General features: G+C 55.2%; 1 protein-coding gene across 2 annotated transcripts; it reads left to right on the forward strand.

The window, feature by feature from the left end:
• Positions 1-7203: 7203 nt before the first annotated feature.
• DACT2 (dishevelled binding antagonist of beta catenin 2) lies at positions 7204-17638 on the forward strand. Of its 2 annotated transcripts, XM_070461367.1 has the most exons (5): positions 7204-7527; positions 13511-13643; positions 14183-14266; positions 14740-15003; positions 15511-17638. In XM_070461367.1, exons 1-5 carry the CDS (start codon positions 7291-7293, stop codon positions 17031-17033), a joined length of 2241 nt encoding a protein of 746 aa, XP_070317468.1. In that variant the 5' UTR covers positions 7204-7290; the 3' UTR covers positions 17034-17638. The 2 variants fall into 2 exon arrangements, with proteins under 2 accessions (XP_070317468.1, XP_020765646.2); XM_020909987.2 differs by lacking the exon at positions 14183-14266 and having other exon boundaries at positions 7206-7527.
• Positions 17639-26506: the final 8868 nt, after the last annotated feature.

Below are 26506 nucleotides of genomic sequence, written 5' to 3' on the forward strand. Positions count from 1 at the left end.
GCCGCATGGAATTTCAGCCCTGCCGTCTCTTGGTTGCTGATTGCAAGTGTTCTCAGGCCATGCGTGTCGGCAGGGAGCCACCTCCCCGCATCCACATCCTGGGGAGCCCTCTCTCGGGGACGCTCACCGGAGCTTCACACCACGGGCTGCCTGCTCGCTGCTCCATCCAGACACAGAAACAGCAGGAACTACTGCTAAATAATTAAATCCACGTTTTACATGGATTTTTATGTGTCTCAAACCAGAGACAATGCTCAAGGTCCTTCACAAACACCCAGAGATACTGAAAACTTGCACAAATCTGAATTCAGACTTCATCAGTCATCCTTCTAGTTTTTCAAAACCAAACAAAGCGTCATCAGGTAACAAACCTCCAGCATGACAGATGCGGTCTCATCAGATGAGCTACGTCACCAGCCGGGAGCCCAGGTGACGAGCAGAACTCAGCAGTCCCCTCTCGTCCCAGGACCGAGCGCTGGCCCCACTGTGAATGTTCTACCAGTTTCCCCGTGACCCACTGCGGCCTCGAAGGTGGACTGCATTCACCTTTCCAAGCAGGCAGCTGGGATGGCTGCAGTCAGACATCAGTTACACAACATCTGGCATCTTCTCCTGACCCTGCACTCCCAGCGTTGTTCAGGGCAGAACTGCACACAGTGGTCCAGCCCAGGAACCACAGACCTGGAGCCGGTGAGGAACCTCCACCCTCTGAGCCCCAGATACACGGGGAGCTGACCAAGCAGTCTGCTGGTGGGAGGTCACAGGTCCCAATCTTCTTTATGAGATGATCTTATAGATAAAGGGAAACCTATCTGCTGATGGACATGCTGATGCAGAAGCTAACTGCTTAATCCCCAACTGCCTTTGGCAAGAATGTAATTATTGATTTCATATGGTTGGTTTAAGATGTGTGGAGGCCAGTGTGTATTCGCTACAACTCTATTGGCATCATTCTCTTATATCAGAATAAACAAGCTGCTATAGTCTTTATCGAACCCTGGGTAAGGAATACCTATATAGCTCTCTTCATTTTTAATATTTCTCAACTACTGTATGAATGTGGTGATAGAAGTTCTGAAGACACAACTACATTGGTAGCTTTTTTTTTATTGGTCAAGAAGACTCATTATATTTTTAACTTTTAAATTTAATTACTGGAGAAGACTCTTGAGAGACCCTTGGACTGCAAAGAGATCAAACCAGTCATTCCCAAAGGAAATCAACCCTGAATGTTCATTGGAAGATGGATGGATGGAAAGACTTATGCATAGATGGAAAGACAGGCAGACAGATACACACATACCTAGCTGGATGGATACACAGATAGATAGATGATAGGTTTGTGAATGGCCATGCCTTAGAATACATAAAGAAGATTTAATCCAAGGGGGATTGAGTTGTTATTGTTCAATCGCTAAGTCATGTCTGACTCTTTGTGACCCCATGGACTGCAGCATGCCAGGCTTCCCTGTCCTTCACTGTCTCCCAGAGTTTGCTCAGATTCATGTTCCCTGAGTCAGACATTAGAAAACATTAAATTTTCTTTATGCATCTCTTGAAACTTATATATTACTTTTGCAACAAAACTCAACAATGTAAAAACGTTGTATCATACGAGGGATGATCTAAGAAAACCATGGTATCATTTTTTCTCTCTCTCTTTTCTTTGGCCAAACCACTCCAGCTTGTGGGATCTTAGCTCCCAGACCAAGGATCAAACCCAGGTCCTGGCAGTGAAAGCACAGAGTCAAAATCACTGGACCACCAGGGGATTCCCCAGATATAGTTCCAAAGTCTCCTTTCAGCTCAATGATGAACAAATTACCAAGAGTTTCTTCAGCAGATGTTACTAGGCAGCTACTTGAAGCCAGGCTAGCACCTAAAATATATCAGTTTAAAAATGAAGGTCTCTGTTCTCACCCAGCTTACAGCCTAGTGGGGGAAACAAACAAGGAACAAGGATCATAACAGACAAGCAAGCTAAAGAATGTGACAGGACAGAGTGCTGCAAAAAGGAGAAGTGCACGGTGAGCCTGGGCCAGGCCCGGGCTGGCCTGATGGGAGCCTGACCTGAGAAAAGGCGTGAGCAGGGGAGGGGAGGCCACATAGACGTGGAGGCTGGGGCTTCAGGGGAGGCACAGCATGTGCAAAGGCCCTGGGAAACCGAGGGGCCACAGGAGGCTGAGCTGGAGGGGGCGGGGCCGGCAGGGATCAGACAGAGGAGGGTGTGTGAGGGCGGGCCTTCCCACTGCCTCCAGCTCTCTTCAGTCTCTAACAGCACGTAGGGTCGTGTGCACATGCGTGTGAACACTGGCTTATCGCACAAATAAACTGACGAACAAGAGAACAAAGTAACCCAGTGGAGAAGGCCACCCAGAACCGCAGCAAGCGGACGAACGACCCTCAATTTTCTTCTGCTCCACAGCGACCCTGCTGGTTTGCAGCTGCACTTTTTAAACGCTTACAAATTTTAATTCAGCTTGTTTTTTCTTGGTATCTTATACACATTTCCTTCATCCCTATTTAGTTACAGTTAAATGATAATCTTTAAGATCTACATAAATGTATAATCATTGAATAAGTCTCATAATTTCAGACCCTCCAACACTCACAAAGGACAGGCCTGCCCCTCTGATCTGACTTCATTGTCACCCCAGGGGAGTGCAGGGGCTAAGGAAGGAGGTGACAGCTGACACTTGAGCCCCAGGAAACCCAGGGCAGGAGATGAAGTCCGGAGTCTGCAGCCTCGGGCCCCATGTCCTTCCCGGGCCAGGAAGGAGGGAGATGCTCCCAAGAGCACTAAGGACGCGAGCGCCTCCCCTGCCCGGGCTCCCAGGACATTCAGAGGGTGAGGAGCGCTCGGGCCCCCTCATCGCATCCCTAAATCCCAGAACAGCAGAGGCTGGCGTGCTGGGGCAGCTGGCCACGCGGACTGCCTCCCACCACCCCGAGGAGTGCCTACCTCCAGAGGAGGAGCACTGAGGCCCAAGGCTGGGGAGGACTGCCCGCCTCTCTGCCCCCCGCAGCACCAGGCCAGCACTGGGACCTCAGAGCCCTTCTCTGCCTGCCCCACGTGGGGGGCAAAACCCGGCAGCTCTTCAGGGCTCTTATCTCCTTCTTCCCCCACTTCCCCTCCTCTTCCACTCCGAACAGTTGATCGGTTACAGACAGACAGATGGATCGATGGATCGATGGATAGGTAAACAGATTAACAGGAGCTTCCCCGGTGGCTCGGTGGGGGAGGATCCACCTGCCAATGCAGGAGACTCAGGATCGATCCCTGATCCGGGAAGACCCCACACACCACAAAGCAACCAAGCCCGTGCACCACAGCTACCGAGTCCACGTGTCACACTGCTGAGGCCCACGTGCCCTCGAGCCCGCGCTCCGCACCGACGAGACGCCGCTGTGTGAGAAGCGGCTCAGCCAGGCTCAGCAGCCAGAGCAGCGCCCGCTCGCCGCAGCCGGAGAGGAGCCCGAGCCGCGGCGAAGCCCCAGCACAGCCCAAAGCGGACAAACCAGCTGTCACAGAGACGATGGACGGCGAGGCGGTGGACAGATGAAGGGACGGACAGACAGACGACAGACAGCGCTACCGATACAGACGACGTGGTCAGAGGGTGTGGGGCAGAGTCCCCGTCGGTAGATGCAAGGAGCACTGCGTGCAGCCTGATATTCCGCTCAGAAGCACAGCCCAACCCAGGAGGGAGCCTCAGTGAGACGAGATCAAGGAGCAGCCTACAAAATGACTGGTTCTGAAAGTACGGCATCTTCAGACGCGCGAAGTGAGGGGCCAAGGACAGACGGGACCCCCCTCTCCAGGCCGGGAGGCCACCACAAGGCAGGACAGGTAAGTGCCTCAGTCTGAGCCGGAGTCCGTTAAGTGGGATAAAACCCACACTGGGTCTGAAAATTAGATGATGACCATGAAGCAGTGACAACTTCCTGATTTTAAGGACTGAATCTGGTTATTTAGGATGACAAGTCTATGCAGGAAGCACACACTAAGACGTCTGGGGCAATAACTACTGTGCTGAGACATGCCTGCGGGAAAAAGCAAACTGTGACCTCTCTGTCCCATTCAATAAACAAAAAGCCACTTTAGGTGGATTGTAGATCTAAATAAGAAAGGCAAAATATTAAAGCTTCCAGAAGCGGCTTTACATAATATCTTCAAGGTTAAATAATATCTTTGACTTTCTTGAAGCAAAAAATTTTTTTAAATGACCCAAACAGGATCAATGATAAGACTACATAAAAATTAAGAGTTTCGGTTCCTCAAAAGACACCATTAAGTTCATCACAGATGGGGAGATGACAGATAACCAAAAAAGGCTCATGGCCAGTCTTTCTCTCTAAATCTCTCTTTGGAATAAAATATAAAGAGGAATCATACATTTTTTTTGTTTGTTTACAAAGAAAGTAGCATTAGGAATCATCAATAAACTCATTTTATAGTTTAGAAGATTGAAGGCAAAAGAGCTTGGACTTGAGGTCTCCTTAGTCTCAGCCTAACGCTTTTCTCAGTATTAGATAAGATAAATGTAGATAACCAAGGGAAAAAACAAAAGAAACATAATCTGAAAAATTCAATGATACAAACACTCAAGAACCTAGGACTCAATAAGAATTTCTTCACTCAGATAAAAGACATCTAAGGAAAACCTACAGCCAACATTCTACCCAAGAGTTCAAGATTGAATGTCCCTCCCCCTCCAAGAGCAGGAATAAGACAAGTGTGCCTGTTCTCACCATTTCTATTCAACCTGTGCTAGAAGTTCCAGGAAGAGTGATAAGGCAAGAAAAACAAAACCATCTAACTAGGAAAGCAAGAAGTGTGTCCAGATGACACAATTTTGTAAATTTTTTAAAATGCAAAGGAATCCACTAAAAATCCATTAAACTAGTAAAAAAAATTCAGAAAGCTTGCTTGGATCAGTGTACAAAAATTAATTGCTTATTTATATACACTAGCAATGAACATTCTGAAAATGAAATTAGAAGACATTTGCATTTACAATAATTTGAAAAGGAATAAAATTTGTAGAAATAAATTTAACAAAAGAAGTGCAAGATTTGAACACTGAAAACTACAGAACACTATTCATTAAAGGCCTAAACAAGTGGAAAAATCACCCACATTTATGGTTCAGAAGACCCACCCTTAAGGCAGCAACACTTCTTCAATCAATCCACAGATTCCAAGCAGTCACCCTCAAAATCCCAGCTGCCTTCTTTGCAGAAATTGACAAGCTATGCTTAAAACTCATGTGGAAGTACAACAAACCCTGAAAAGCCAAAACAGTCTTGAACAAGAACAGAAATGGATGGCTCATACTTCCTGACCAGAAAACCTACTACAAAGCTACAATAATCAACACAATGCAGAATTGGCTTAAGGACAGACAGATACACTAGTGAGATAGAATTGAGAATCCAGGAATTGATTTTTCTCAATCAACTGATTTTCAACAAATGTCCCAGGGCAATTTAATGGGCAAAAAATTGTCTTTCTAACAATGGTGCTGAGAACACTGAATATTCACATGTTTAAATATGAAGTTGGACCCCTACCTCATAACATGCACAAAAATTAACTAAAACCGGACCAAAGACTTCAACATAAGCACCAAAACTATTTTTAAAATCTTAGAAAAAAAGCTCAGATATAATCTTTGACCTTGGATTAGACAATGGTTTCATAGAAACGACACTGAAAGAACAGGCGACTAATGAACAAAAAGATAATTTGGACTTGGTCAAAGTTTAAACTTTTTGCTGCAAAGTACAGTATCAAGGGGTGAAAGGATACCCCACAGAGTGAATGAAATGCTTGCAGATCATGTCCCTGAAATGGAAGTGTTTCTAGAATACACACAGAATATTTATATTTCAAAAAGAAGACAACCTAGTTTTTTTAAAAATGGGCAAAGGATCTGAACAGACATTTTGCTAAAGACACACAGCCGATAAGCATGTGAAAAGATACTAGCATCACTTGCCACAAGGAAAACGGAAATCAAAGTCACGACGAGAGACCACTTCATTCATCCTGGAACAGCTAACACCGAGAAGACTCATGTTGGTGAGGGTATGGAGCGCTTGGAACCCTCAGACTGTGCGGATGGGAACGGGAAGTGGTGGGAAGCAGCCTGGCCATTCCTCAGAATCCTAGGCACAGAAGTTACTAAGGACCCAGAAAGTCCACTCTTAGGTAAGCACTCAAGAGAAATGAAAACATATCCACACACACAAGAAAAAACTTGCACATGAATGTCCATAGCAGCACTAATCATAATAGTTATCCACGAAGTGGAAAACAGCCTGATAAGGAATAAACAGATAAATAGAAGCGGGTCCTGCCATACAGTGGAACATTATTTACCAATAAAAAGAAATGAAGTAATACTTGCTACAACCTGGATGAACCTTGAAAGTATGCTCAGTAACAGAAGTCAGTCCTGAAAGACCGTCTCTTGTTTAATTCTATTTGTATAAAATGTCCCAAATAGGCAGGTTCATGTTGGGGGTGCCTCAGGAGGACTGGACCACTAGCTAGGCAGGGCTTCTTTGGGGGACGGAGGTAAAGACCTTATGAAGGTTGGTGATAGACAGTTCTTGGTGAGTATACTAAGGGACCATTGAACTGTACATTGTAAAAAGGGGAATTAGGTGGTCTGTGAATTATATCTCAGATAGTTGCATAACTTGGTGAATATGCCGAGGGACCATTGAACTGTATATTCTAAAAAGGGGAGTTATATCTGAATAAAGCTTTCATTTCAAAAAAATTTTTTAAAGGACAAGCTAAGGTTTCTAGGAAAAGGGGAGGGTTTTTTGGTGTTTTTTTCCCCCAAAGCTCTAATAAGTTTATAATGGTAACAATCCTACAAGCGACACACAGCAATTTGTTTTTTAAAAAACTTGCTTTTAACCTGAACAGAACCTCCCACCGCCTTCGGTCTACTTTCACACCTTCCCGCCGCCCGCGCGGCGGCTCTTCCCCTGGAAGCCCCCTCGGGGGTCACCGTGCGCCCTCCGGAGCGCCGGGAGCGCGCGGCCCGGGTGCCTAGGGCGCGGGCCCCCGCCGACGGGGCGGGCCCGGGGGCGGCCGCTGTGACCCCGGGGCGGGCGCAGACGCCGCCTCCGCGGCCACCGATAGGTCCCAGCCCGCCTCGGCGGCCCGCGGGCCAGGGGCGGGGAGCGGCGGCGGCGCGGAGGCCGCGCGCACGGTCGGGCGCTCCGCAGGCCGGGAGCGAGGCCGGGGCGGCTCGCGGGGCCGAGCGCGGGATGTGGGCGCCGAGCGGCCCGCCGGGGCCCGCGGGCTGGGACCGCCGCCGGGTGGGCGCCAGGCTGCGCGCGGCGCTCGCGGGGCTGCACGAGCTGCGGGGGCTGCGCGCCAGGCAGCAGGCGCGCGTTTGGGGCGCGCTGGCCGGGCCGCCCCCGCCCGGGCCCGCCGCCCCCCGCGGCCCCCGCGCCCACGAGCTGCGGCTGGAGGCGGCGCTGGCGGCGCTGCAGGAGCAGCTGGTAAGGAGAGCGCGGGGGGCGCGGGGGCGGCGGGCGGGAGGCGACCGATCGAGGGGCACCCTCGGCGGCCTCGGAGGACGCGTCTCGGTCCCAGCGCAGACGGACGCAGAGGCTCCACGGATCCTGAGATCCGTGGCGGGTCAGGGTGGGTCCTGAGAGCTGCCCGGCCCGCCCGCACCCTGGGGCTGCGCCCGGCTCTGCGTGTCGCCCCGCGCACACAGACTTTGAGGATGCATTCCTGTGTGTTGGAGTTTCCCTGTTGCGTTGATAAGAACGCATCAAATCGATTTGCCCTGAGGGGGATCCTTGGGATGCCTATTTCGGGCTCCATCGTCTCCCTGCCGAGTGGGTCGGGGGACGGCGTGCCACGCACCACCCCACCCCACCCAGGCTGGCCCGCGCCCAGGCCGAGCTCTGGGGTCGTGTCATTGTAACTAGACGTTGGGGGAAGCGTGGATCTGATAAGGCCTCTTCTCCCACTTTAAAAGGTAACCTGACCTACGAAAAGAGGTGTGTCCTCTGGACGGAGAGGCGGTGGAACCAAGCCTCCTGGGCCGCAACGGGCTCCTCCAAACGCCGGGCCCTACTGTGCCATTGAGGACACTCGGGTCACTGCCCCGATATAGATCTGCTGTGTGATTTCACTTCATGTATTGGCATCAGCTGAAGAGAGTTTTTGCAGGGTTGTGGTACTTTTTTAGTGAAAAAATTAGAAGGCTTCCCTGGTGGCTCAGATGGTTAAGAATCTGCCTGCAATGCAGGATACCTGGGTTCGATCCCGCAGTCTGGAAGATCCCTTGGAGGGGGAAATGGCAACCCACTCCAGTATTCTCGCCTGGAGAATCCCATGGGAAGAGGACCCTAGCGGGCTTCAGTCCGTGGGGTCAGCAGTAGCCAGACATGGCTGAGTGGGCTACAGTCCATAGAAAGATGCCTATTTGAGAGTTGAGTCTATTGCCCCACAAGGAGAGTCTTTTGACTGGGAAGTTAACTCGGCCCTGTTTAAAGTTGCCGTCTGTACAAAGCAGGCTGGATGAAGCCGCCACGTTGCTGTCAGCTTAGCGCAGTCCTGTCGTGTCAGTGATCTGTGAGCTGCTTCTGGGTTAGAGAATCCGGAAGCCCAGTGTCTTGGATGCCTCCCAGGACTCCTGCTGTCTCCGCACATTGTCTCCTGATGGTGCAGCCTCTCCTGGGATTCCCTGGCTCCTCCATGGAGGGAAGGAGCCAGTTACCAAGTGGGACTTTATAGGCTTTTCACCGCCCCCCTGACATCTAATCCAGTCAGAGCTGCAGGTGTGGCTGCCTTGTGTGTGTGTGTGTGTGTGTGTGTGTGTGCGCGCGCGCGTGTGTGTGCACCCAGACACAGCCTCCCTGGAGGAGGCGCACAGAAGCCTGCAAAGGTGCCTGACATGCGTGTGACGGGAAGGAGCTCTGGAGTGCTGCTCTGCATTGTTCTCTCCGGGGAGCTGGGGCACAGTTGATGATTAACTGAGCTTAAGTCATATACAAATCAGACTTGTGGGTTCTCAGCCTCTAATTACAAGTAGCCTTTTGGGAGAGAAGATCAAACCGGTTTTTTGTTGTTTTTTTTTTTAATGTGGGGACCAGAAGGAACACGCACGCTTTGTCTTGAAACTTTGTTCTTGGCACAGACTGTGTGATCAGAAGAGAAGGACTGAGTACGTGTGACATCAGCCCAGCGATTAACAGGCTCACATCTTTCTTACAGGGAAAGTTTTAGGAGTGATCCCAGTTCTGTAGTGAAGGCTGCAATCACAGGGCCTTCGCCTCCATCTCCGTCTCACACTTGGGTAACTTGCAGCTCAGGCAGGGCCCCCTGCCACCCAGCCTGGGTTAACCTGGGCAGGGGGCGCCAATCAGGTGTGAAGACAGGAAGAACTTTTATGGGACCCGCAGCAGCTTTGTCCCCAGACGTCCCAAGTGCGAATGAGCTTGAGCACCTGGGGATTTACGCTGCCTTTAGGAGAGGTCCCCACATCAGCACTTACCACGAGGAGCTGCGCCTTGTTAATTGCCGCGTCTGAAGTCACAGCAGGAAGCGCAAAGTAGGTGTTTAGTGAGTCTTTGCTGGATAAATAAATGAGCTCCCGTTACTGCTGATAGTAGCGGGGAAGAAGGTTTCATGTTTACCGTCTCTGTGTCCTAGACTTCCGAGCTCATGAAAGCCCCGTGACCTCCAACCCTGCCTCTATGGCTGGCGCTGCGGTCACCTGTCCATCTTCCAGGGATAGTCCTTCCCCGAGGCGCAACTGCCCTTCCCGTCTCTGTCAGGGTCAGGTTCCCAGTGGCCCTGATGGGAAGCCTTGGACACCCTGGAGAGCCCGGAAGCTTTATGTCCCGCCAGGAGCCACCAGCGCGAGAGGGGCCCAGGGGGACGAGAGGGCAGGCTCTGGGCACCTGCCAGGACCCTGCGGGGAGTTTCCAGCTGGTCACGCTGCCCAGCTCGAGCAGGAGTGGCTCCCCCTCCCTGGCAGGCGCTGGCCTTCAGCGGGAGCTGAGGGTCTGACTGCCGTCGGAGCCCCAGCGTCTGCAGCTGTCCTTGGGCCGCTCTCCGGGGACACGGACTGGCGCAGGGTCCCAGGGAGGTGCGGGGGTGTCCACGGCCGGGCTGGGCCCCCTTGTGCGGCGCCGGCACCCGTGGTCCCCGAGGCTCCCTGGGCCCCCTCCCAAGGGCCTCTCCTCCAGCCAGTCGGGGCTCTCGAGGTCCCGCCCGGCTGATGCCCAAGCTGCTTCCCGTGTGCCTGGGTTTCGGGGAGAGGGCGGAGGTGTTCTAGATGCCGTCTCTGTGCCCCGAATGTGGGGTGTTTCTCCCCTTCGCCCTCCGAATCTGCTTCAGAGCTTTGAGAGGGCTGGAAAGCCGGGTTGCAGATGGGAGCAAAAGGGCAAAGCAAGAGGAAATCAGCTCCGCCTCTGCAGCCTGTGAAGTCAGCAGTTCGAAGATGGGGCTAAGCCAGACGTCTGGTTGTAACGGCGTTCCCCGGGTAGAAGTTCTCAAGCGTTCGTGGTCACGGAACGTTGGTCCCTGGGGAGTTTGTCAAGGTGCAGGTTGCCAGGTGTGCCCTAGAGTCTCAGTTAACTGGTGTGGCAGGGAGCTCGGGGGTCTACATGGAGGCACGCGGGGCCTCCCCGCTCCCGGGAACCCCGTTGTCTCTCCTTCCAGGTTTGGGGGACTCAGACAGGACGTGCTGCCCCGACTGTGAGCCAGAAGGCCCGCGGTGCTCCGGGGGCGCGGGGCAGCGAGGCTCGCTGCTCTGGAGGGAGCCCGAGCGGCACTGCCGTCGCGTTTAGTCCGTGATGACTTTTCTGCCACACACTTGTCTGCAGAAACGCATGTGAGTGCAGGGAGGCTGAGTGCCTGGCTCCGCAGAGGGTCACACTCAGTGCAGGCTCCCCAGGAACCTCCGACTTAGCACAGCCTTAGAACCCATGGCAGGGTTAAGGAGAAGCAGAGACATAACCCCCCACGGAGGGCAGCGCACGTCCGGGGTGAGACGCCCTGTCGCCGTGCGGCGGGGTCCTCCGGACACAGTCATTCCCTGGAAGGTACCGGGGCCTTTCGACATTAAACAGAAACCGCCAGCTGCAGGCCAGGCCAGGCACACGGTAATCACAGAGCGTTTATTCCAGCACAAACAGGCCAGGGTCAGTTTTGGTAGGGGGGCGGGTTGGAGAGGGAGGAAAAAGCCAGAGGGGGCCTCTTTCAGGAGGAAGGGGCTCGTGGATGGGGAGGGAGGAGGTCTCATCGATGCGTTCAAACCCTGAAGCATGGTTGAGCAGGCAGCTGAGGTTTCCGCCTGCCCCAGGGTCCAGGGAGGAGAAAGTCTCGTGCAGTAAAAACTCCCTTTGTTTGAATCTAAGTGTTTCTCCTTGGCAGGAGCCCCTCTTGGAGCCCCGCCCCCAGCTCTCTGTCAGGGCCGTCCCCTGGGGAGGGTTTCCTGCTGCGAGAATGTTCAGGGGTGAAGCCAGGGGCCCAGGGAGTCTCGGTGGTTCTGAGTGTGTAAGACGTGAATAAACTCGGGCCTGCCTCTCGCAGTGTTACGTTTACAGATACTGTTCCACGAGGCTGGAGGCTGTCTTGCTGCGAAATGGGGTTGTTCTGAGACCCCTGCATCGGGTCCTGAGAAGGTGAATGTGGACCGCATGGTCCACCCACCGGCGCCAGGCTCTCGGCCCCTAACCCAGAGCAGTGTGCCGACGGCGTCATCCCATGAGAATCAGAAGTTGCTGCCACCTGCCCCTCTGGGACTGACTTCTGTATTATTGAAATTGCTGAAGTAATTCCTCATTTCCTATATAATAAGTAGAAATACAATTAATCACCTTTTTAAACAGGAAGACTCATATAATTGCACTCACTAATTATTGGCCTTGAACTTCATTGCTAATCAAAACAAGATTAGGCAGTGAGCCTCGACAACAGGGTGCAGTTTTATCACTAAAGGAAGGACGTCAGTGTTTGTGAAACACGAGTGCTATTTCCCGTGCATGTGTGTGTACGCGTGTGGGCGTGTATTGTGAGCATCAATTGCATACATGTGTGTATATTACATGATACTCACACACGTGTAGTTAACACACACAGTAACCCATCTCACAGCCAGGGAAGCCAAGACCTGGAGCAGGACAGAGCTGGGAGGTGGGCCCTGAGACCAGAAGGTGCTGGGCAGCGCAGGCTGCGTCCGCCCCGGCGCCGGGCACCCCTCCTGCAGGCCCCTCCCCGCGCCCCAGAGCCCTGCAGGACCGTTCTCAGCGCCTCCTGTGCGGGCCGTGTGTGTGTGTGTGTGTGTGTGTGTGTGTGAGAGAGAGTCGCTCATCTCATGGTCCACACGTGAGTTGGAAAAGAATTCCCAGACATGAGGCAGAATGAGAGGAGCATGGAGCTATTAGAGTGGGAGACGCTGTTAGAACAGCGGGCCTGCTCAAGGGAGAGCCGATCTCGACCAGGGGTCCTTGGTGCACCTTTATGCCCAGGGTGCCAGGCCCGGGACGGGGCCTTGCGTGTCGTGTGCTGATGGGATGAGGCAGGTACACTGGCTGGGGAGAGGAAGGCAAATGCCTTCTCCCTGCGGGGTGGGAGGGGAGACAGGTTATCCTGCTCAGGAGGACCTGAGGTTCGTTAATGGTCACGACACAGGGAGGGGAAGAATGTAAGGGTCTGGTTTGTTCTCTGCCTCCATTCCAAGACCCTGCTTGTTCACTTGTTCTTTCGTCCTTGGGACACCACAGCTCCATCGTGTCCAAGTCTTTGTGGCCCCAGGGACTGTAGCCCGCCGGGCTCGTCTGTCCACGGGATTTTCCAAGCAAGAACACTGGAGTGGGTTGCCATTTCCTCCCCCAGGGGATCTTCCTGACCCAGGGATCGAACCCGGGTCTCCTGCATTGCAGGCGACTCTTTACTAGCTGAGCTACCAGGGAGATACATCTGCGCCGTGCAGGCTAAGGCTGTGCAGGCTAAGGCTGTGCAGAAGGCGGGGCCCTTTTTCTCTCCTGGGGACTGTCCTGTCCCCTGAAGAGGTGAAAGCCCAGCCCCCCGGTGCCACAGACGGGCGGCCGTGAAGGGACGTGGTGACACAGGCGCCAGACGCGGGGTCCACGAGGCGCGCGCCCGAAACAGTGGGCTCTTGCAGAGATGGAAAGACCTTGACAATACCCTCGGTGGCTCCTGCTGGAGGCGGGGGCCTCGGACTGGTTTAGATCCCAGTCCCACTCTCATAAGCTGTGTTACCCTGTCTCCTTATAAAGGAAGATGTCTAAGTGACCATCGCCGATTCCAGCGTCTGTACCTGGGAAGACAAGCTGGCAGCGGTGGCTGGGAGTCCGTGTGCGGGGTGGAATGTGGGGCTGCAGGCCAGGGTTCGTGGGGGGTTGGGGAGGTTGCCTCGAGTGAGGCGGCTTCACGGAGCTCCCTGGCCTCCTGGTCTGGACTCGGAGCGGCCCCATGCCCTGCTCTGTCCCTTCCTAGGACCGCTTGAGACGCCAGGACGTCGGCCTGCAGACGCACCTGGATCAGCTGGACCGGCAGATCAGCGCGCTGCAGCTGGACGTGCGCAGGGGCCCTGGCGAGGCTGCGGACAGCGACAGCAGGCCCAGCTCGGGTACGGCCGGCCTTCAAGCCCACCACTGCTCGGGCCCCAGGGTCAGCAGCCACCACTGCGCCCGACAGCACATGTCACAGAAGGAGCTGAATATTTTCAAATGCTTGTATTTAAGTGCGATTGGGAAGAAAGGGGGGCTTCCCAAGGGGTGCTGGTGGTAAAGAACCTGCCTGCCAATGCAGGAGACATAAGAGACGCGGGTTCAATCCCTGGGCCAGGAAGATCCCCTGGAGAAGGGCGTGGCAACCCCCTCCAGTATTCTCGCCTGGAGAATCCCATGGACAGAGGAGCCTGGTGGGCTACAGTCCCTGGGGTCGCAGAGTCAGACATAACTTAGCGACTTAGCACGCACGGAAAAAAGAAGAGAGAGTGCTGTATGCACTGTTTAGTTGGGAAAATACTGCTCTGGGGGGAAGAAACCGCGTGAGTTTCTTTCCTCTCTCTGGGCTGAGGCATATTCTGGGCTGTGTTCGGGTGGAGCGGACGTGGAGGCTGTAAATAACAGCTTTTGTGTGACAATAGGAGTTTTGAGTCCATAGGTTTATTCAGCCTGAAGGCAGTACTGCGTCATCCCCGCTGCCTGGGTGCCCTGCGTCAAGGTCGTTCAAGGTCGCACGTTGATGGTTAGCATCGTTCTGGCCGACTCGGCCCTGGGCACCTGGGCTTCCTCTCCAGGTTCCGGGCTCAGACGGCGGCTCAGACAGCAAACCCGGGAGACCGGCGTCTCCCCGGGTACAGTGCTCTCTGGCGCGTCTGTTTTTCTGTTTGAAAGATCCTTCCGCGGTCCGGGTTGTCACGCATGTAGCAGGGCCGGGCGGGGGCCTCCCCGAACGCGGCCCCTTTTCTGGTTGATGCCTCAGATGAGGCTTGAGGGGCTCAAGGAGGGAGGGGAGAGGAGGGTTCCACTCCCGGGCCAGACGCCAGTGGCCACGTGGGGGACTGAGCCGCTTGCCCCGGAGAGGGGTGAGCAGGTGGGGGGCGGGGCTTGGGCGGGGGCGAGGGCCCGCCTACCCCGGGGGCACAGGAGGCAGCGGGGTTCCTGGGCATCCCCTCGCACGGGCTCCCTGGGCCGCTGAGCGCCTCTGTCCCCCGCCAGGCTTCTACGAGCTGAGCGACGGCGGCTCCTGCTCCCTGTCCACCTCCTGCACGTCCGTGTGCAGCGACCACGTGTCCTGCTCCCTGGGCACCTTGCTGCCCGCCGCCCCCAAGGCCAGGCCTGGCTCGGGAGACTGCCGGCCCCGCTCGGCGGATGAGACCGCCGTGTGTGGGGTCCCCCTGCCTGCGTGGGGGCCCCCGGCCGGCGAGGAGGGGCCAGGCCAGCTACTGCAGGAGGAGCCCCGGCCGCGGCCGGTGTCCACAGGTGAGGACAGCCAGGCAGTGGGGGACCCCCGGGCCCTCGAGCTCCCCCCGGGGAGGTGGGGACAGCCCGGAGCTGCCGAGCACAGAACAGGGAGCCCCGGGCATGTGGGGGAGGTTCCACCCCAACGTCTGCAGACGTCTCAGGGCTGGTCTGTCCTGTGACCTTGTCCCAGTCGCCCGCGTGGGCGACCCCCCTTCTCGCTGCGTGCTCTGCACCTTGGCCGCAGGAGGAAGGAAACTGAGCGTCAGGGTCTCAGCCTCGCCCCCGCCCTCGGCTGTGGCCGGAGCGGCCCGGGGGGTGGGCGTGCGGAGGCTGCCCGCGTGTCCAGGCACCGCGCGTGCGGGACCAGGGTCGTCCTGCCGCAGCCGGGTGGGGGCGCGTCCTGCCCCAGGGCGGCGCAGGCGCAGAGCTGGGTCGTCCTGCTGAGGCCGGGCGGGCGGCGCTTCCCACCCAGGGCTGCGCGTGCGGCTTCCCTCGTGGACGCCTCCCCCTTTTTCTCCTTCCCAGGTGACCTTGAAAGGATCCTACCGGCCGACGTGGGGCTGCAGAAAGCCGGGGCACACCCCGCGGCCGCTCCCTTCCTCTGCCACGGTGTGGACCCCAAGTACCAGTGCGACCTGGTGTCCCGGGGCGGCCGGGAGGTGTACCCGTACCCCAGCCCGCTGCACGCCGTGGCCCTGCAGAGCCCGCTGTTCGCTCTGACTAGGGAGACGCCTCAGAGCGAGGGCCGTGTGCCCCCCCGCCCGCCCCCCGCCAGCCCCGCAGGCCCCAGCTCCGTCCGCTCCGGGCTGGCCTTCGAGGCTGGCCCCGCTGCAGCCTACATTGAGCGGCTGCTGCGGCTGCGGGCCCGAGGGAGTGAGCAGGGGCCCCCCAGAGGGGAGGCGTCCCCAGTCCCGCCGCAGCTCGGTGCCCGGAAGGTGGACGATGAAGATGGCCTGGAGAAGCCGGCCTGCACCCCCGGGAGGGTAGTGGTGAGCGGGGCTGCCTGCGGGGACAGCCTCGCCCGGCCACCACCTGTGCCCTCTGTGGGCACCCCACGCCCCAGCAGCCATCCCAAGGGGGGACCTGGCCCCTTGTGTGGGCACATGCGCGGGGAGACCCGTCCAGATGCCCCCCAGCTGGCCTGTGGCCGGGCCCCCGCTCCCCGCTGCCCCGCTCAGCCAACAGCGCTTGCTGGCTGGACGGGCGGAGGCAGGTGGCCGAGCGGGCGAGTGGACGGACGCTGCGCCCACCCCCACCTGGTTGCCAGCGGAGCTTCCCCCACAGGACCCCCCAAGACCAGGCCTGTGACGGTCAGGAGGGGGCCCAGCGACAAGATGCAGGGGCCTGGGAGGCCGCAGCTGCAGTGGGGCGCCCTCGGGGTCCCCCGGCCGCCCCCAGAGTCAGGGGGTGCTCCCCAGAGGCCCACGCTGGCCGCAGAGGCGCCCGGCCGGTCCTGCTCCGAATCCAGCCTCTACCCCGTGTCCTTCTTTGTGCCCCTGCTGGTGGCGCGGCGGGAGGGTCACCGGGCGTCAGCTCAGGCCTTGTTCCCCTGGGAAGCCGCGCCGCTGGGGGCTTCCGGGGGTGCGGCGCGGAAGAGGCAGCGCCGGTGGCAGTCCTCGGTGGAGATCTCGGCCCGGGCACGCCCAGACCCCGGCCTGGGGCCCCGCAGGCCCGCAGCCCGGAGAGGGGGCATCCCGAAGCCTGTTTTTGCCAGGCCCAGGCCCCCGCCGCCCCCGCAGGACACCGGCGCCCGCAGCGCGTCGGAGGGCTCCGAAAGCTCGGCCGAGTGCGCCTCGCTGCTCCTCTCCACCGCAGCCGAAAGCAGCTGGGATGAGGCCAGCGACCACACCGCCAGCCGCTTCGGGGACGCCGAATCCAGCGGCAGCGACTCGGGGGGCGGCGGGCGGCCGGGCCAGCGGGCCCGCGCCAGCTCCAAGCCAGCCCTGCCCCCGGTGCCCAGGCTGTGCCGCGTCAAGGCCTCCAAGGCCCTCAAGAGGAAGATCCGCAGGTTCCAGCCGGCCGCCCTGAAGGTCATGACCATGGTGTGAGGGGCGGCCCGCCGGCAGAGGGGCCTCTCGGCTTAGGACCCGCCCAGCCTCGCTCACTCGCGTTTGGGGTGCGGGCTGCCATCTGACAGCTCTGCTTGGTCCCCGAAGCCACCCTTTGACGGGGTACCCTCAGAGGAGCTGCCGGGGTGTCCCTGGGTGTGTCACCCCGGGTTAGGCTGTGACTCTGGGTGTGTCGCCCACGGGGCCCAGCGGAGACCGTCTCCAGGACCCCGGGATTGCAGGCCTGACGGCCGGCCTCCCAGGCCCTGTGCCCTGAGCCCGGGATGGGTGCCCTCGGGCTGGTGCACGTTGGGCGGCAGGCGGTATCCCCGATGGCTGCGGCGCGGCTCTAGAAACTGGGCTGGGACATGAGTCCTTGTCAAACGCTCCAGGTGAATAAACACCTGAAATGCCGTTGTCTTCGCAAGTCAGTCTGTCCCTGTAGCCTCCCCGCCCCGGGGACGTAGCTGGTGGTCAGCAAACCCTCGTCCTTCCGACCGTGAGGACGCTCTCTCACCCCGGGGGGAGAACGCGCTTCATGTGAGTCCACGCCACACTCTTTCCAACACTCATGTGTTGAGCATAAAAGTGCTTTTGAAAAGAAACCCTTGCGTGTGGTGTTTATTTTTCAAAGGAAATGTCCCTCAGCTTTTCCAGAAGGTGGGATTTTCGGGGAATCTGCCTGCTGAGAGCATCTTCAGTTCATACAGCACTGTACACGGAATTTTTCCAAGTTGCTTCTGTGGCCTGGAGGCAGAGAGAAGACCTCAGGGGCAGGGGCATCCCCCTGCCCCCGGGGAAGCCTCAGGAGGTCTGGGCTCCTTCGGCCCCTCCTGGGGAAAGGGTCTTCCTAAGCTTTTTCTGAAACTGTATTGATACTTGAAGGAAGAAGCCAAACCTACTAGTGATGGGTTTTTTGGTAAAAGGTTGTGCACAGGACAGGCGCTTCCCTGGTAGCTCAGCTGGTAAAGAGTCCACCTGCAATGCAGGAGACCCGGGTTCAATCCCTGGGTCAGGAAGGTCCCCTGGAGAAGGGACGGGCTGCCTACGCCAGTATTCATGGGCTTACTCAGTGACTCAGATGGTAGAGAATCCGCCTGCAATGCGGGAGACCCGGGTTCGATCCCTGGGTTGGGAAGATCCACCCTGGAGGAGGGCGTACTCTTGCCTGGAGAACCCCATGGACAGAGGAGCCTGGCGGGCTACAATCCATGGGGTCACAGAGGGTCAGACATGACCTAGCGACCACAGCACAGCTCACAAGGCGTTCTCTTTAATGGTCTAATGCTCACCAATGTGGTCTGAGAGGGTGGGGGGCCCAGGTCCTCTGGGGCCTCTGAGAAGGTGAGAGACCTGTGAGAGGATCCAGGGGCTGCGAGGCCGGCCCTGCCCAGCCCTCACAGCCTGCGCCCCTCGCCGGCCACCCTGGAGAAACGGGGGTGACGCCCCCTTCGCAGGGTGTGCCCTGCTGTTCGACGTCCTCTCTTGCATCAGGCAGAGCTTCTCCCAGTTCAGGGGCTGCAGCGCCGCATTTGCAAAGTGCAGACTTCCTTTGTCATCATCAGGGACTCTGTCCTTGCTTCACAGAGAGCCCTCGGGCTCTGTGTCTGGCTAAGGTCTTGCAAGGTCAGTGCAAAAGGGGTGCAGTGAGTGTCCTGACAGTGTTTCTCTTTCTCGGAAGCCAGGCTGTGTTTCCTCATGATTCAGCCTCTGAAGTGAGCCAGACAGGAATGCGTCCCCACCCAGATGATGCTGGGCCTGTCTGTGCAACCAGCAATCCAACCATGCCAATAACCCAGCAAAGTAACCACGCCGACCAACCAACCGGCGATCTAACCATGCCAATAACCAAGCAAAATAACCATGCCAACCAGCAAAGTAATCATGCTGACCAACCAGCTGGAGATCGAACCATGCCAGCGGCCTGTCCCTCTGGACAGCCCAGGAGGTACGGCCGCAGAGGAGGCTACGGCCGGGTGAAGAGCAGAGGGAGGGCCAGACAGACAGACGGCGGGGGTCTCTGACCCCCAGGAGCATCACGGGCACCTCCAGGCAGGCTGGGCGAGCACCATTGGGAGGGCTCTTTGGGAAAATCCCTAAAAGCACAGAATTAAAGTTGAGAACATCAGTGACAAGAAGGCAGAGACCGTCCCCAACCCAGAGGTGCTATAAACTCAGAGAAGAAAGATACTCAAGGAAGGCAGAAGGTTGAGGGCAGAATGTGCAGAAACAAAGATTAACTGAGACATTCCATTTATTTGCCTGAATAGTTTATGTTTTTAGCATGTTTTTCCTCTGAACAGATATGGTCGTAGCTGCTCAGGACAAGGGAACACAAAGCAGGCGGCTGCTTGGGGCAGCAGGTGGCCTGTGACGGGGAGGGCGGAGGGTTACTCGACGATGGGGTCCTTCCAGTGCATTTGAAGGTGGCTGAGCTACTTCCCCATCCCTGAAGTCAAAAAAAAAGAGAGAGTTGATTCTCTGACTTTTGAGATCATTAGGAAGCATTTGTCATTTCCAGCATGACTGAAATACAAGTATTATAGCAAGAAAGTGAATATATAAAGGATAAACTAGTTCTTTCTAAGTATCAAAGTCAAACTAAGATAGAAATTAGATAAGAATAGCTAATTCATAAAAATTAGAGAAGCAGTGTAACTGTATCAGAGAAGATACCCCAGCCATTTTATCAAATCGCCTTGTTTGATTTAAGGAAATAAGGTTTCTCCTGTTATCACCTGAATGTGCTTGTCCCCAGTTTCCTGTGCTGAAGCCCTGACTCCCGTGGGATGGCCTTAGAGGGGTTCTGTGTAAGGACCCCCAGGCAGGGCCCGCGGGAGGATTGGGAAGAGCTCATGCAGGTGGTGCCCCTACAGACCCAGAATAAACCGAGCCCACGAGCACCGCCATCCCAGAATTCCTGTAGCTTAAACCCCAAGAGGGGGTGGCTCAACACCCACAGCCCGTCAGCATGCGCAGAGGGAAGGTGGGAAGAGCTGAGAAAGCAGGCATAGAGGGCTGCGGGGAGGGAGACGCAGCCTGCATCCTCCTCGTACAACCAGGGGCAGCTGGGCAACTACCCAGAGTCTGTCCTCAGCGCTCCCGCACTCAGGCACCTTCACGGAGCCCTGCTGTTTGCAGGAACTGTACCAGCTGCTGAAGGGGCGTTGCACAGACAATCAGGGTGCCGGTTTGGGGAAGTTTTGTCCACGTGGAGGAAATATGCAGCCAGCAAGGATGGCCTGCAGCCGCCGCTGTTCAGTCCCTCAGCCATGTCTGACTCTGCGACCCCAGGGGCTGCGGCACACCAGCTTCCCTGTCCTGCACTCTCTCCCAGAGTTTGTTCAAACTCATGTCCATCGAGTTGGTGAGGCCATCCAACCATCTCATCCTCTGTCACCCCCCTCTCCTGCCCTCAATCTTTGCCAGCATCAGGGTCTTTTCCAATGAGTCAATTCTTCGCATCAGGTGGCCAAAGGATTGGAGCTCCAGCTTCAGCATCAGTCCTTCCAATGAATATTCAGGGTTGACTTCCTTTAGGATGGACTGGTTGGCTCTCCTTGCAGCCCAAGGGAGTCTCAAGAGTCTTCTTAAGGACGACCTAGCAGCCCCTGAAGCGGTCAGTGGCAGGCACCGGGGCCCAGAGGAGCAGTGTTTGGACTGCACGTGGACAGCGCAGTTAGAGGTTTAGCTGGGAGGACTGGGAACTGCACTGGGCTGAGAGGTGAGGAGGGAAGCGGGGAGACAGGGGCGGTGGGAAGGCAGCCCAGGGCCGAGCAGACGCGCAGAGCTGCGGTGCGAGGGAGGCTGAGTGGGTCCAGCAAGGAGCTCCCAGAGAGCCCAGGTCTCGTCCTGGACGTGGGAGTCCTCGAGGCATGGGGGTGAGAGCAGACCACCCCCGGGGGGGCTGTCCCCGCAGGGCTGCTGAAGCCAGGGGTCAGCGTCACCAGGAACCAGCACCTCCAGCTTCTGGCAGAGGCCGGGCAGACGGGGGAGGGGGAGCTCCCCACGGGAGGGGGGCAGGAGTGCTGGAGGCCGAGGGGGCGCTGAGGAGTCAACAGAAGTGGGGGGTCCCATAAGCCTGGGAGGGCGCACTCGGGGTCCTCTGGTTGGCCCTGCGTTGGGAGCAGGATAGGAAGAGGGCAGCTGTCAGCCGCAGGCCAGTCCTGCCAGGTTGGGCAGCCCATCACAGCCACCTCCGGCAGCCCCGTCATGAACAGTCATCGCAGACCACAATCCGACGTCCTGCAGGCCTGCCTCGAGCTTCTTCCTGGGATGTTTGCTGCAGATGATAGGGAGGGGTTCTTCATGGCAGGTGGGCTCTGGCTGAGCCTCCAGCCCTGTGTTCGCAGGAGTTCTGGCCGCTGACTCGTGTGTGTTCCGGCTATCAGACGCCGGGAGAACTTGCTAGGCTTGTCTGGAGAGGCCTGTGACCACCTGTGCGGAGGTGGGTCTGAGACGTGACCGGAGGTCTGACCCTGGCCAGGGGCCCAGCCAGCGTGAGGCGGGAGGCGCTGAGGAGGGGCGTGCTCGAGGCCAGACACGCAGCTCACGGTCATTCTGTGGTTTGGGGGGCACGGTTCCCTGCTGAAGACACCCCAAGCTATAGTGACTCAGAGTCCAAAGGAAACAGAAGCATTTTCCCAATGTCATTCACTTACCCCAGTAAGAAGTGAGAATTCTCAGTGAAACAGGAATATGTTCTTATCTCTAAGAAGAACATCCCTATAGAAACAAGAACTCCTGACCAATATTTTTATTACCATGTTTACATTTTATTTCCCTTTCATTATTTCATTCGCTTTTTTTCCATTCCATTTTATTTTCCAAGGATAAAGCCCCCAGCAAACGAAGCAGCAAATCATTAACCCCGTGCACTTTGACTTCATTTTCCTTAATCGTCTTCCTCCATCTCCACGCCTCCGTCCCGTCGGACACCACTGGCCGGATGACGCGCACAGCCCTGCAGTCTAGATCCGCCCTCTGTGACACTCGTCACTCCTGGGTGGCCGCTGTGGTGGGGACAGCGGTGGTGTCGGTCGCGCCGTCCCTGCGGCCTGCCCGCCAGCAGGCTTGCCTCCGCTGCCCGTGCTGGTTCATGTCCTCCTACCGAGAGGGAGGAGGAGCCGGGAGGCCGGCCCGGCGGGGCTGCTGGACCACAGGGAAGAAGCCTCTTCCTCTCCCATCCCCCCGACTGAGGAAAGTCCGTAGCTGTCTGCCACGGATAAAGTCATTTCTAATCCCCAGGGACACTGAATAGCCTGCATCAGGGGGCTTGTTGAAGCACTAAGTGCTCAGCTGATGCCCAGAGGCCAAGCCAGGATTTCCGGCCCAGCTTGAGTAGGTCTGGTACCTACAGACGCCCAGGGTACTCCCACTGTTCACCTTGCAAACCACTTCTGACAGCGGCTCTCTGAGCCACATCTAGAGAACAGCTTGTCATCAGCTGAAAAGCGCTTGTTCCCTGCCATTTACTCAGCACCTGTACGGTCCTAACAGTCCTGAAGAGAACGCCGTCCCCTCCTTACAATGCCTGACGTTCATATGCCTTCGGACTGTTTGCCTGAGATCAAGCCTTGAGCAGCTCAGCACCATGGCAGCTGCCTCCAGAGCAGGTTGGTGTTTGATGACCAGCCAAGCTGCTGAGAAACCACCAAACACAGAGTCTCCCTTTGGGGCATCTACAAGGACCGCCTCAGAGCCCGCAGACAGCCACACGTCCTCGGGCTGACAGGTTCCAGACGCAGCTCCCTAAGGGCACCGTGGAAACCTCTGTGCTTGGGATGACCAGCTGTCACGATTTGCTCAATTCTAAACCAACACTTGGTTCGTCCGACTCCATCAAGGATCCCGAGACTCACTCCAAGTTATGACATTCAGTTCAGTTCAGTCGCTCAGTCGTGTCCGACTCTTTGCGACCCCAAGAATCGCAGCACGCCAGGCCTCCCTGTCCATCACCAACTCTTGGAGTTTAGTCGAACCCATGTCCTTTGAGTCGGTGATGCCAGCAGGGAGAGAGAATAATAGTTCCTGGAGTCGAATTTCATTTAAACTGTTTTCCCATTTATCTTGTTTGCTGTCAAATATCGTTTCATTTTCTCAAACTGTTGGAAGCAGTGGAATTGTTAGGATGCAGAGATGGGCGGGTCCACAGTCTGTTGTGTTTAAAACTGTTACACAGGAGCTCTTGTAAGTTCACTCAAAAAAGACCAGAGGCAGTCAGGAAAGATGACAGAAAATGCATAAAAATTAACTTCTCTGCACACTTACCTCCGTCATGAATCACGTGGAGGCTGTGGAAACCCAAACTGGCCCCTGGATTAGCTGGGAAAATGGATGTTATCAGAAGCCCATATAGGGTGAAGATTATACTTTTACAAATAATTTAGGAAAAATAGTTTATCAGAGGATTATTAGGAGCCCGTAGCTGAGAGGAAGTCAGCTCTCTGGGTTGAGAGAGGTATTAATTAACTCAGATTTACAGCATACTTGGCCATGACTGGGGTGTATTATTTGCTATTTATCTTTGACAAGTATCTACGGTTAATGATTAATGTTCACTTAGCACTTTTCACATGTCATCTCCCCAGAGTCTCCGTGTCTCTCAGGACAAAGGTGTGAGGCAGACAAGGTTGATTCTTACCCCAACACCACACGTGAAAGCTTGGGGACCTAAAGCACATGAACCATGTATAGTCAGGTCACCCCGTCAGTTCGTGGGGGCGTCTTGCCCAAGATCAGGCTGTGGCTCCCAGGAGAGGTCTTTACACCCAGCAGGCTTTCACTAACCATATAAAGAAAGTTAGTGTGCATTATTTTTTCATTTTAAAGTAAGCCTTTCTAATATCTCACAGTTTTTGAGTGATTTTTGGTAAATACATTATTTTTAGGAAAAGGAAAAATTCTCTTCTGACTTGTATACACAAATTATACTGAAAATAGAGTGAAATTTGAATATTTTTGAGACAATCATGTTCTTTTCTCCTTTAATCTGTTAATAAAATGAATTGCATTAAGGAAATGTTAACCCAACTGTGCGTGGAATGAACAATATTGACTGTGAAGGTTTTGTTCACACTTGTAAATCATTGTATTGTGGAAAGTTTTAAACATATGCAGAAGTAGAAAGTAGGACTTTCAAAATGCCCACCACGTGATTTCAACAGAAGTCTTTTCATCTTGTTGTTTAGTCGCTCAGTCATGTCCGACTCTTTGTGACCCCAGGGACGGTAGCCTGCCAGGCTCCTCTGTCCATGGGATTTCCCAGGCAAGAACCCTGGAGTGGGTTGCCATTTCCTGCTCCAGGGAATCTTCCCGACCCAGGGATCGAACCCGGGTCTCCTGCATTGTCAGGAGGATTCTTCACCATCTGAGCCACCAGGGAAGCCCCGTGTTCATCGTACCCCACCTTACTCCCTCCACTCACATTTTTGCCAAGTCCAAACACGAAATTCTTACTTGGGCTTTTTGAGTGCATTGCTGCGATCAGTCTGCTGACATTCTGCATCTTCTGCTCATAAGTGAGACTGGCCTATAAAATCCCTTTCTGTGTGCTGCCGGCCTAGTTATCACAGCAAAGCTCTCCCCGTCCCCGGGCCGCTCCCTGGAGGGCTCCGTCTCTTGGATGTCAGAGAGCAGTCTTTGAAAAACAGGAGCCCCTTGTTCATGGATCATACAGGTGGACGCGCCGTGTTTAATCACCTGGGTGTGGTGGGGAGGGGGCGCTTTTCAGAGCTTATTCATTTTCTTTCAACTTGTCCGTCGTGTCGCTTTCTATTGCCTCTTGAGTCAGCTTGTAAACGTATGCTAGAAAATTTTCCATTTCATCCAAGTTTTTAAACTTAGTAACAGACTTGCTCATGGTTTTCCCTTAAGATTTAAACATGATGACTGTATACATGGGTCCACGTTTTTCATTTGCATTATTGCTTATTTCTATTTTCCCTGGTTTTTGTCCTTGTGTGGTTTTGCCAGAGGCCTAGCAATATTATTCAGTTTATCAAAAAGAAATTTTTTTGGTCTTTTGAAATTTTTCTTGTCTGGTGGACATTGCCAGAAATGGCTCCATGGAACCCAGGTTTCCAAAGACCCCGTCTCATTTGTGCGGTGCTCTGGACATCGCTTCCTGTCCTGTTTCATTAACTTCTGCTCCCATTTCACCACCCCCTCCTCTGTGTTTTTCTTGGGGTTGAGTCTGTGCCCAGCTAAGGGTCATCCTCACACTGCCTTAGCTAAATCCTGCAACTCTGAGAAGCCGTGTGTTCCTGGTGCTGGCGGGAAATGCTTTCAGTTTCCATTATTCCTTCTTCTCTGACCTGTGATTTACTCAGATGGCCTTTAAAAACTCACACACAGAAGTGGTCTTGACGGTTGCCTGGGTGTTATCCATTTCTAATGTATTGTGAGGTCTGAGAACCAGCCTTGCCTTCAAGGACTCTTCTATTTTGTTGCTTTTGGTTCCCATTTGTTGAGACGTCTCTGTGGCCTCCTTGGCCAGTTTTCGGAGACCCTCCAGAAATTGTCTGGGGCAGAGTTCACCTGCGTCTACTAGAAGTGAGTCCCTGAAGAAGGTGTGATGACGCGTCCCCGTGACTGTGGGCTGGCGAGTCCCCCGTCTGCTGGGCACATTGGAGCCTGTCCTGCGAGGTCTCTGCCCCGGAGCGCTTTATCTTCCTGGTGAATGGTTCCTTTCATCACCACACTGGAGGCTGATGCCGCTGATAATGCTTCTTTCTTGAAAATCTGTTCAGCCTGTCACATGTCACAACCCCCTTTCTCTGGGCTTTGCACTTCCTGACAGATCTATTTACATGTTTACTTTCAACCCTTATGTTTTACACAGGTTCCGTCCCTCATATTTTAATGGCTAATTAAGTCCATTGACGATTATTGAGTTCATTTGAATTTGTTTAGAATATTTTATGTTTTCTAATTGCAATATTTTTTCCTTTGCTTTATGACGGTTTGATTATTATACTTTTTTTTCATTCTGTGAGTTGGAAAAGGTGTGTATATCAAAATATAACCTCTCCTATGTCAATGTCAGCATTCACATCCTGACCTCTCCTATGTCAGTGTCAGCATCCACATCCTGACCTCTCCTATGCCAGTGTCAGCATCCACATCCTGACCTCTCCTATGCCAGTGTCAGCATCCACATCCTGACCTCTCCTATGTCAGTGTCAGCATCCACATCCTGACCTCTCCTATGTCAGTGTCAGCATCCACATCCTGACCTCTCCTATGTCAGTGTCAGCATCCACATCCTGACCTCTCCTATGCCAGTGTCAGCATCCACATCCTGACCTCTCCTATGCCAGTGTCAGCATCCACATCCTGACCTCTCCTATGCCAGTGTTAGCATCCACATCCTGACACGTGTGCATGTGCAGCCGCTGAGTCGCGTCCGACTCTTGGCGACCCCATGGAGCCCACCAGGCTCCTCTGTCCGAGGGATTATCCAGGCAGGAATA

Source organism: Odocoileus virginianus, chromosome 34, assembly GCF_023699985.2.
Source record: "Odocoileus virginianus isolate 20LAN1187 ecotype Illinois chromosome 34, Ovbor_1.2, whole genome shotgun sequence".
NCBI lineage: Eukaryota > Metazoa > Chordata > Mammalia > Artiodactyla > Cervidae > Odocoileus > Odocoileus virginianus.